Source organism: Hordeum vulgare, chromosome 4H, assembly GCF_904849725.1.
Source record: "Hordeum vulgare subsp. vulgare chromosome 4H, MorexV3_pseudomolecules_assembly, whole genome shotgun sequence".
In the NCBI taxonomy this organism is placed as follows: Eukaryota; Viridiplantae; Streptophyta; class Magnoliopsida; order Poales; family Poaceae; genus Hordeum; species Hordeum vulgare.
The window spans coordinates 273,620,949-273,632,715 of record NC_058521.1 but is presented as its reverse complement, the minus strand read 5'-3'; the positions used below and the strand labels follow the sequence as shown (position 1 = coordinate 273,632,715).

Below are 11,767 nucleotides of genomic sequence, written 5' to 3'. Positions count from 1 at the left end.
AAACCTGTAAAAGGATACATATCTTCAGGTTTTATCATATGTAAAGCATCGGATTTATTTAGTTTAGCGTTCCAGCACATGTAAACAGCAAAAGCAGACAGCATTAGGTGGTTTCAACAATGGCATTTGAGAAGTGCACATGCAACTCGGCCAGCATAATCGTTAAACGAAGAATCTCGATGCATTTCATTAGAGCCCACCTCACCCAACCAGAAAACACTTGTGTGTGGCAACCAAAAGTTAGAAGCAAAAAATGGCTTAAAATTATTTCCAATTTGATTGATCTCGACAGCAGCTCCAGCCCTGGACAAGATTACTCAGGTCATATGTTGAACGACAACATCAACAAGAACTTACCACAGTATTACAAACTTTCTACAAAAATTGTACCACTACTGGCAAAAATTCCTGGGTTGCTCCACCCACACAAAATATCATAAGCAGCTGCCCACTGAAACGGCAGTACCAACATGGCAGCAGTACATTTGTGTTAGATCCATCCAGTAATGTCAACTGAAAATGGACTATAAATAGTTTCTTTCAGACAATTAAACATAGCACTGAGAACAACAAATATTTGGATGGTTATTTCGATTCTTCCAACAAGGCCATGACTGGAACTGTACTCTTAAGCAAGCAAGACGTGCCAACTGAATATGGGGATACCATTATACATCAAGAGATTATATTATCTTTATCATACTGCTGTTGAAAACAACTCTGACATAGGAAGTCCATGGCTGCCGGACCTAGAAACTCTCCTCCTTCTGGAACAGTATTGATCCAACCATGACAGCAATTCCAGTTACAGCAATCGTAAAGAGAAGTCGCCTGTGTTGTGCAGCAGGCACAGCACGTGCTGGTCGTACCGGTGGAGGAGGCTGCACTTCTCTCTCTGGAATGGTTCTGGCACTGAAAATTTCAAACATCTGATTAGCCTTAATAATAATTCTATTAATAATATACTTAGAAAATCAAAACAAAAAAACATCAACATACAGGATCTCCGAAAAGGTTATCATCTTTGACTTGAAAACTAACCAAATTTTGAACTGATTTTGAATTACATTGACCAAGTATGCAAGGATCCCATCTAGGCTATACCATTTGCAAATAATGGATTGCATTTAGTTTAGCAACACAAATAAAGATCACAGAAAACAAGCAGTCAGGGTATGGACTGTGCAACACTAATCTTTAAATGGGCCATTACGATACCCAATAACCAAAAAACAAAATTCAACAATTCCTTGGGACATGTGGGAACATGTTTACCTTGATGATTCTGCAGAACCATTTGAGCTAAGGTGGCACTGCATTCCATGCCCTATCCATTCACGAAGTCTAATATACTTCTTGCATGTTTGACAAAAGTCCGTTCGGTTTCCACATACATCCTGCATCTCAAACTACTATGATCAGAACAAATCGACATGTATCAAACACATTTAAATAAATATGAAGCTTCAAAGGTAAACAATAAACTACACCTGATGTTCATGAATATCAATTGCAGGCAATTCGTACTCACAATATACACACGCAACCATCCTCTGTGTGCATTGTTCTCTTTTATGAAGATCCAGTATCTCCTGTTGTAAGGTTTCTTTGCAGAGGGAGCAATTTACCTGCATTTGATAAGATACACTTATTGCACATGTACAACAGAAGCTGTTATCAAAATCTTGGAATATGTGCATTTTACTCCTGTTGTTCCTATGGAAAGCAATGTTGCATTAGCTCGCATTAGCTCCTGGTTTCAATTGTGATAAAATTATCATAGCAAAAGAAATGTGTTTTTCTGATTTGCAGGTAAAAGAAAAGGTGAACAAGCTAAGGGGATGTGTGTATCCAGCTTACAAGTACAAGAAGCTAACTAGCCATCATGTGCTGGAAGAAGAATATTACTTGATATAATTTTGATTTTAACAAGGACTTGTTTTCTATACTTGTCGCAGCTAGTGGCTTAGAGTTCGTGTTACATCAGCTTCAGTTTCTTTTGGCTATGTTTTTAAACTCTGTTATGTGCTTTCTTACTCTCTACCTTAATATCACTTGTAGCCACCAAAATGAACTTAAAAGAGGGAATCAATTGTGTAATCAGGAAAGTCTTCTATACACTTTAGATAAGATGTAGAATATACACCACCAAAATGAAAAATGTAGCATAGACTACACAAGGAGAACCAACATTATGGCATAATCTTCTGAAAAACACAACAAGAACCAACATTAGGCATAATCTTCTAAAAAACACAACGAGAACCAACATTATGGCATAATCTTCTGGAAAAAAAAACGAGAACCAACATTAGGCATAATCTTCTGAAAAACACAACGAAAACCAACATTAGGCATGATCTTCTGAAAACTCAAAACATGGCATTTAGTATCAGACTACAAAACTTAAAACGTGCATTTAGAATCAGAATGCAAACATACCGGAGCGTGATTTTCATTGTAGTGTTCTTCCATAAGCTTCCTGGGAACAATTTCTCCACAGTGCTCGCACTTTTGAAGGTTACGAGCACAGTGTACGGAATGCAAGTCGATGTTTGACGATGGAATTTCTCGTTGACTGGAAAAACGAAGATGCAAAAACTAAAATTGTTAACCAACTTGTGACGTTGTTAGACCCAAGATGGCGTGAAGACTAAACTCAGACAAGTATTTACTGAATAACATAACTTAACGAAAGTTGAGCTTGATTACAAGGAATCTAGGAGTTCTGATACACCAAAGAGCCAACCAGGAACACTGGCGGCTAGGGTTTACCCCAATCCAAGCAGAAAGCCCGGAAGGCTCTAGAATCCTGGCTTTGTAGCCTTACAAAATGGTAGGAAACGAAAGAAAAGCAGATGGGGACTGTAGCCCTTTTGCCGGAAAGCAAACAACAACACTCTCACGCCTTCCAACTGTTCGATGAAGAATCAACATCGTCTCGATCATCTTCAACAGCGAAGCGGGAAGGAGGAACTAAAGACATACAATGACAGATGGACGGCCCGCAGTGCTTCGCGCCAACGGGTCATGATTCAAACTTAACTGAACTATTCCCTCCTAGTGTCAAAAACGCTCTTATATTATAGATCGGAGGGAGTAGTTCTTAGTGTCGAAACCATAAGAGAAATACCACTACGGTCCTGATAGATATCAATCAAACAATACAAGCCATAGACTGCATAGAGCTTGACTGAGAGTGTGTTTTTTTTTTGACACAAAATGTAACGACCCAATGATCCAAAGGATCGATACAGGGAGAAGGGGATGAGATCAGGATTGCTTTATTGAAGGAGGTGAGGTACTGAGAAAGTTAGGTGAGGGGGAGAGGGTAGTAGGGAGAGAATTCAGAGTCTCATACATCACATGCCTCTCCTCTGTCCAACACACACCTACTTATACAACCCTTCTTGACCAGTAGGGCCACCCCCTGGCCCACGCACCACTGTCCACCGCATCAAAGGGATGCGGGTGTGACACTCCCCTCTTCTTCGGAAGAAGCCTCCTCTTCAGGTGCTGCCGGTTCGACGGATGCAGCAGGGTCCTCTTGCTTGGCCGCGTCGTGTTCCTGCATGGTAGCTGAAGGAAAACGTCGACGAAGAGTGCCGTAGTCCTCCCAGGTGGAGCTCGTGGATGAAGAAGACCAGCGGATCCTCAGCTGGACGATGGCGTTGTTGCCCTGCTTGACCATGCGACGCTCCAGAATTTCCACAGGCTCGCTGTCTCCGGAGGCCAAATCTGGAGGGCGACGTAGCTCGGCGAAGACAGGCGCGTAGTTTGGTGTGAACAGCTTCAATTGGGAGACGTGGAAGACGTTGTGGATGCAGTTGTCCGCAGGGAGCTCGAGCTTGTAGGCGAGGGCACCGACCTTGTCTTGGATCTTGAATGGTCCATAGAACTTGTAGGAGAGCTAGGCGCACGGCCGGTTGACGACGGAAGTTTGCGCGTACGGCTGCAGCTTCAGGAGGACGAAGTCGCCCGCCTGGAAGTTGCGCTCCGTGCGATGGCGATCCGCCTCTTCTTGAAGCGGCCCTGAGCGCTTTGGATCTGCTCCCGTAGGCGAGTCGTGTGTGCGCCCCAATCCCATTGCTCGGTGTCTGAGGGTGGGTGCCGTCGTGTCGTCCCAGAGAGCCAGGCCCCCGAGGTTGGTCTCGACGCCGTAGAGGGCCTTGAACGGAGTCGAGTTGATGGCGGACTGAAAGGATGAGTTGTACTAGAATTCAGCCGACGGAAGCCATCGACGCCAGCGCTGAGGTGTGTCGTGGATGGAGCAGTGGAGGTACATCTCCAAGCACTGATTAACGCGCTCGCTCTGCCCGTCCGTCTGCGGATGGCATGCTGTCGAGTAGAGGAGCTTGGTGCCGGCCTTGGTGAAGAGCTCGCGCCAGACTACGCTGGTGAAAACGCGATCGCGGTCGGAGACGATGGACTTGGGGATGCCATGTAGCTTGACAATGTTGTCCCAGAACGCGCACACCACCTGCGCACACCACCTGCGCGATGTTGAATGGGTGTCGCGGGGGATGAAGTGCGCGAACTTGGTGAGGCGATCGACGACGACCATGATGGAGTCGTATCCTTCAGACTTGGGCAAGCCTTCCACGAAGTCCATTGTTAGGTCCTGCCAAGGCGCGGCTGGCACCGGCAGTGGTGCGAGCAAGCCCACTGGACGACGATGCTCGTGTTCGGCGTGTTGGCTTCTTGAGTCATTGATAAGTTGACGTGGTACTTGAATGGCCGCAAACGGCTCTGTCGTGGAGGGCACTGATGAGTTTGGTGCGAAGAGCTGCGTTGTTGCCTATCCAAAGCCTGTTTTGCTTGCGGATGAGGCCCTGGTGCAGCTCGAATCTAACGTCGTCGGGGCTCTGAATGGCAAGGCGAGACAACAGCTCTTGTGCATGAGTGTCCGTGGCGTAAGAATTGGCCACCTCTTGCACCCAGGTTGGTTGGCACAGGGAGAGAGCGCTCAGGTCTAGAGACACACCCACTCGCGACAGAGCGTCTGCTGCCCCATTGTCGATGCCGAGGCGATACTGGAACTTGAATTGGAGTCCCACCAGCTTGGACATGGCCTTGTGTTGCAAATCCGTCTCCAACTGCTGGTCCCCCAAGTTGCACAAGCTTTTGTGATCTGTGACTATTGTGAACTGCCCGCGTTGCAGGTAAGCGCGCCATTTGTCCACAGCCATCATGATTGCCAGGAATTCCTTCTCAGGGCCTTGCTGAAGTATGCCACTGGATGGCCATCCTGGACCAGCACAACTCCAATGCCCCTGTCGCACGCGGCGGTCTCGATGCTGAAGGCCTTGTCAAAGTTCGGCAACGCGAGGACTGGGGTGCTAGCCATGGGCCGCTTGAGGAGCTCAAATGCAGCTTGAGCTTGATCATTCCGTTTGAATCTTTTCTTCCTCAGAAGTGTTGTTAGTGGTTTGGCGATGATGTCGTATCACGCCACAAACTTGCGATAGTAGCCGGTGAGGCCAAGGAAGCCGCGCAGCTTTGTTGCCGTTGATGTTGTCGGCCAGTTGAGCATGGCTTGAGTCTTCTCTGCATCAGTTGCCACGCCCGCGCTGGAGATGACATGGCCCAGGTAGTCAATGCTCTATGTGGCGAAGGAGCACTTTGGAGAGCTTGGCGTAGAGCTGGTGCTGACGTAGGAGCTCGAAGACGGCGCGCAGGTGCTCTTCGTGGTCTTCTAACGTCTCACTGAAGACCAAATGTCATCGAGGAAGATGATGACGCAACGACGGACATGTTTGTAGAAGATCTGGTTCATCAGGCACTGGAATGTGGCCGGTGCATTGGTCAGGCCGAGGGCAAGTCGCGGAACTGGAAGTGTCCATGGTGCGTCTTGAATGCCGTCTTCTCTTCGTCGTCCGGACGCATGCGAATCTGATGGTAGCCGGCGCATAAGTCGAGCTTGGAGAAGTACTTTGTATCGGCCAGCTCATCGAGTAATTCGTCGACGATGGGCAGGGGCAAACGGTTCTTGACAGTGAGGTCATTGAGATGGGGATAGTCGACGTAGAATCGCCACGAGCCATCTTTCTTCTTGACCAAAAGCACGGGGGCCGCGAAGGGGCTCATGATGTGCTCGATCACGCCGGACGCGAGCATTTCCTGCACTTGGCACTCGATTTCATCTTTCTGCAATGGAGAGTATCAATACGGCCGTGTGTTTGCTGGTTGGGCACCCTCGACCAAGGTGATCGCGTGATAATAATGTCTGTGTGGTGGCAGAACCTTGGGATCTTTTAACACATCATTGTACTCTGCGAGGACTTGTTTGATGGTTGCTGGCAGCTTGTCAAGTGGCTTCGCTTGGCATGGTTGACTGTCAATCAGTGCCATGTACCAGATTTCATTCCTCGCATGCCATTTATTGAACTGATGTGGCTCCAACGTTCAGGCGCGTGCACTGCCTGTTTCTACACCCAGCGTCACGGTTTCGCACAGGTGGTCGAACGTCAGGGTCTTGTTGAGCCAATGTCAGGTCATGGGGCTGAATTGTTCGAGCCAATCCATGCCCAACACCCCATCATAGGCGCCGAGCTCGAGCAGGCGCATGTTGGTGGTGAATGTGTGCCCTTGTAACCACCATTGGACGCCGGAAACAATCTTGTCGCAGATGAAACGGTCGCCGTTTGCCACACGGACCTCCACCGGCGGCATCTGATCTGGTTTGGCGGCGATCCGTTGCGGGAACGACGCCGAGATGAAGTTGTGTGTGCTGCCGGAATCCACCAGCAGCAGCATGACTTGGTTGCCCATCAGCGCACTGAGACGAATTGTGCGCGGCGCATCGCCCCCGGAAACTGCGTGCGTCGAGAGCACGGAGCATTCTTGATCCGGTGCCGCTGGAAGAGGTTCGTCCAACAGTTCCGGGCATGGACCGCATCGTCGGTGAGGACTTCGCCATGGTCTCCCACTTGGATGGTCAGCAGCTGTGTAGGCTGTTTGCAACGATGCTCCCGAGAGTAGCGGTCGCCGCACTTGAAGCAGAGGCCATGCGCTCGCCGATGATCGCGCAGTTGTCGCTCGCGCGCGAAGTCGTCGTTCGCCACCGTTGGGCGAGGGCGACCTGTATGCGCGCTGGAACAGGTGCTGGGGGTGGAGGTGGTCTGCCGGTAGGGTGTGGTCATGGACGGGGCATGTCCATCTCCTCCTCTTGGATTCTGGCGAGCACCGAGGCGCGCGTGATGCTTGACGGCACCTGTAAGTGCACCGCCGCGCGCAGATCATTGCGAAGGCCGAGCAGGAACTGGGTGACAAAAAAATTGGGCTCAGCGAGGCATCCAGCGCTAGGAGGTGGTACATGTGACCCTCGAATGTGACGCGGTAATCTACCACGGTGGTGCCGGTCTGGCACAGTTGCAACAGCTTGTGCATCTCCAGCTCGAACTCATCGGGGCCAAATTCCTCCTTGATCGTGGTGCAAAACTCGGGCCAGTTGAGCGTGCGATGTGCTTGACGAAATGCCTGCAGCCAGTGCGCAGCGTGGCCCTTGATGTAGAGTGATGCCGTGGTCATCCAGCTGTGTGTCGGCACGCGGTAGAGCTCGAAGTAAGTCCCGCACCGATCGATCCAGAGGTACGACGCCGAACCGTCGAACTTGGGGAAGTCGTGCTTGGGCGGCTTGACCGTATATGCATCCCGATGCTCCTCCTGATACACCTCTTGTTGGGCACGCTGCTGCGCAGCCCCAAAGAGAGGCGGCCGGGCGCATCCCGATGAGGGGTGGCCGGCGTTGGCCAGCCGCACGAAAGGTTGTTCTGGAGACGGAGCGGTGGCTGCTTGCGGCTGATGGCTCGGCGACGGCGGGATCGTTGATTTGGACGGGTCGCGGTGGAAGAGAACGTCGTCGACGTCGGCCTGCGTGAGATCCACCTGCTAGCGCGGATGGGTCAGATCGCTGGCGACCTGCTCGTTGAAGGCGAGTTGGGCCTCCACATGCTTGTCGGCGGCGAGTTGCCCTGTCTCCACCCTCTTGATCAGTGCTTCGAACATGGACTTGATTTCCCCGGAGGATTCCGACATGGCGGTGAGGATGTGGCGGGTCTGAGCAGATGGTTTGGACGGGGGCGCCATCGCCTCGCTCCAAATCAGATCAACCCCGTAGGGGATTTTTCGCCGGCCACCGAGATGAGCCCGCACCCGCAGCGGTGGATGTAACGATCCAATCAAGAGGATGTGAGGGACGAACCGGTAGCGACTACGGCGGGGATCGGGAGAGGCTCTGATTACCAGTTGTAACGACCCAATGATCCAAAGGATCGATATATGGAGAAGGGGATGAGATCAGGGTTGCTTTATTGAAGAAGGAGGTGAGGTACAGAGAAAGTTAGCTCCTCTGTCCAACACACACCTACTTATACAACCCTTCCTGACCAGTGGGGCTACCCCTGGCCCACGCACCACTGTCCACCGCATTAGAGCGATGTAGGTGTGACACAAAACTAACGGTACTAGTTAGAAGCATTCTAGATCGATAAGGTACTGATCCCATAGCCCCACCAACTAACACTAGGTTCATCCTTTGTACTCCTTCCGTATCAAAATATAAGGCATTCAAAAGACATCATATATTTTGATACAGAGGGAGTACTTGTGATTAGAATATGATGCCAAAAGCAAACAATGCATATTTTGATATAAGAAATGCATTAACAATGTCCTGGCACCAATGATCACCAATCATAATCTAATTGTTTTAATATTTTTTCTCCAACTAACAATAGATTGCTTCGAAACATTAGCTAACTGACAAACGCGGAAATCACCTAGTTAGGCCGTGTTTGGAACCACAATAGATTATGATAATCTGAATTATAAAGATAGATTATATAATCAGATTTATAAAATTAATCTAGGTGGACATGTTTGGAGGCCAGATTATGTAACTATAATCCAGATTTTTACATTGCATAATGACCTGTCTGTCCTGCGCGCGCTGAGAAGAAAAAAGGAGAAGGGTGGCAGTGACAAAAATTAGTAATTACCTCTAACTTTACAAGGATAATGGGTCATTACAATTCATAATCTGGTTTTATCTGGGATAGAGTAGATTAAGAGTTTTTAATAATATGTTTATCTAGTTTTTATAATCTACAACATAATCTGTTCTGTTTGGAGACAATATAGATTATAAAAAATGGATTATCACAATCTAAGTGGTTCCAAACAGGGCCTTAGTCAAGGAAATCTGTTTAAACGTGTGCCACGCTCGAGTCATTAATCCAACATACAACCTCAGTCTTTCAGGACCAATCAAACCGGGTCTTCCTTAGCTCAGATCCGAAACAAAGAGACCGCACGATAGGTAATCGCCCTGGTCACCGACGCACGCACGAACGCCACGAAGGAAGAGACGAAGAGGTAGCCGCGCAGAACGGGAGCAGGGTAACCAACCAGTGGGCGCAGGTGGAGGTGGCGACGACGGCGGCGATATGAGAGCCGGCGTCTGCCATGGCGCTCGCCTTGGGGCCGGAAGGGCGGATCGTGCTCTCCTGTGACACACTCTACTCGTTCCCGATCGGACAGGCAAGCGTTGTTGTGGTCCAGCGGGGACGGCGCGGAGCGGAGGGGGGCCTTGGCGGGTGGGTGGCCGGAGGTCTCGAGGAAGGGGTGGAATCGAGGGAGTTTGGTGGGGGAGGAAAAGGCTGGAGAACAGAGAACACTCGGACAGAAGTTGTGTGATCCGGGAAAGGGGAGAGAATTTATGACGAGAAGAAAGAGATCGGGACGAAATCACTGTTCTCATCTTCTCACCGTTATTTGTCACCAAATAAACTTCACATTAAAATCTGATTCTTTTAACAATATCATAGATCGACACCGAGCTACATAGTGTTTTTTTATCTTGCCCACTGTCAGGTCAAGCACGCATATCTGACAGTGACAGGTTAGAAACGACGAGGTAGATGCCGTTTGTGAAAACGCCATTGGCCCTCGCGTTTCTATGTAGGACAGCAACGTCAAATGCCTTGGCGTTTCTATGTTCTTTGGGAACGCCAAGGCCTTTGACGTTGTTGTTCTACACAAAAATATCAGGGTGAGTGGCATTTTTAGAAATGGGATCTACCTCAGCGTTTCTGGTCTCTCACGTATGTGTGCTCGGCCACGCAGTGGACAACGGTAGAAACGCTATCTAACTCGGCGTTCTATGTTGGACAGTAACATAACGGGCTATAGCGTTGTCAAAAGGTGAGATAATGAAATAGTTCCATGTCGAGTTCAGTTTATGACAAAGATTGGTGAAAATGTTAAAACAGTGATTTTGGCCAAGAGATCGGGTCTTGTGTGTGTCCGAGGATGAACCGAGGGCTATGCTTAACGAGAGGATTTCTTATTTGACCCTTTCTTAAAATCTGCTTCCCTGCTTTAAAAAGCTTTTTTTTCCTTTACCATACTACATCTTCATTATGTTCCCTATTTGACATTGTTGTCCATTTTACCCACTAACGATGTTAAGTGAGACATGAAAAGACGCTCTTGTTCCTTATGTGATAGCTCATGTATACGTATAGTTCTTTGACATATTTATAATATTTAATCAAGCTGATGTATGATGGTTTAGTCGTGGTTAGCACCAATAAAGAACGTGGGGACTCGAGCCCAAGTGTGTCGGTTTTAATTTGTTAAGGATTATCTTAACAAATTAGTTTAGGGATGGGCCTATTGGTCATGGATTGTTTAGATACTAAGGGAGAGGATCATGTGAAAGAACATATTAAACTTGAACCAATATGATACAGTGATTCTTAAGTAACGTTTATGTTGTCCGGAATGTGCATGTGGTGATTAGTGCAGTGCTACTCGAGCCGAGAGTGATTAGTGCAGTGCTACTTCAGCCAGCAGTGATTAGCTATTTTGACTGATACGTATGTAAGGTTTTTATAGAAAAACAAGAGGACTCTGGTGCACATTTTTTTGATTTTTAAATAAATCTTACAAGTAGATTGTTCTTAGAAGGAGAAAAGCTATACAAAGAAAACTAGCAAAACTAGCTAAAGGTAAAGGAAATACAACAAGAAGAGGGGTCCATTTCATATAGTAAAGAGTATTGTATTGGGGCTCAAATAAAAGCTTTCACCTAGTCGTCTAGGCCAATGTACTCTTTTTTCCTTGCTCTCGAGATGAGCCATTTGATTTCTTCCTTGAAATTTCTCCTGCATGTGTAGAGGCTAGGTGTAATTTGTTTGAAGATGTAGTCATTCCTAGTGGTCCAGACAGCCCAAGTCACAAGGATGATTATTTCCAAAGAGAAGGGTTGATTGAGCAGCTGTTTCAGTTGGTTAATTTCTTCTTGGAGGCCTTAGCCAATAAGAACCCAAGTGGGGCAAATGTTTTTCTAGCATGCTTGTGCAAGCGGGCAAGAGAAGAAAAGGTGGTTCCTTGTTTCTATGGCATGCATGCTGCAGAGAACACAACTATAATCCTATAGAAAGAAATGTTTGCGAAGTAGAAGGGCTCGAGTGTTTAACCTGTTGTTGGCCAAGAGCCAGAAGTCAATCTTGTGTTTGTGCTGGCAGCATGTTTTCCACGGTCATTTAATAGCAGGGAGGGTTTCAGTTGTGGGCATCAAAGACTGATACACCTTGGAGACCTTGTAGATAGGCGATCCTATTGGTATTTGCCATTGGTCCGGTACAGCCTCAAGATCAAGGTTTTGAATGAGATCTACCATGTCTTGCAATTGCTGAAAGGCTTCCTCTGAAAGAGGTAAATGAAAGAGGTCTGAAAGATCTTCCGTCTGATGTAGGACTGA

The 11,767-nt window shown here is 48.0% G+C and overlaps 1 protein-coding gene across 1 annotated transcript; it reads right to left on the bottom strand.

Moving 5' to 3' along the window:
* Nucleotides 1-393: 393 nt before the first annotated feature.
* LOC123448512 (XIAP-associated factor 1-like) lies at nucleotides 394-9,697 on the bottom strand. Its single transcript, XM_045125426.1, has 5 exons — nucleotides 9,409-9,697; nucleotides 2,443-2,578; nucleotides 1,491-1,628; nucleotides 1,276-1,397; nucleotides 394-912 (listed from the first exon to the last, which is right to left on the bottom strand). Exons 1-5 carry the CDS (start codon nucleotides 9,465-9,467, stop codon nucleotides 750-752), a joined length of 618 nt encoding a protein of 205 aa, XP_044981361.1. The 5' UTR covers nucleotides 9,468-9,697; the 3' UTR covers nucleotides 394-749.
* Nucleotides 9,698-11,767: the final 2,070 nt, after the last annotated feature.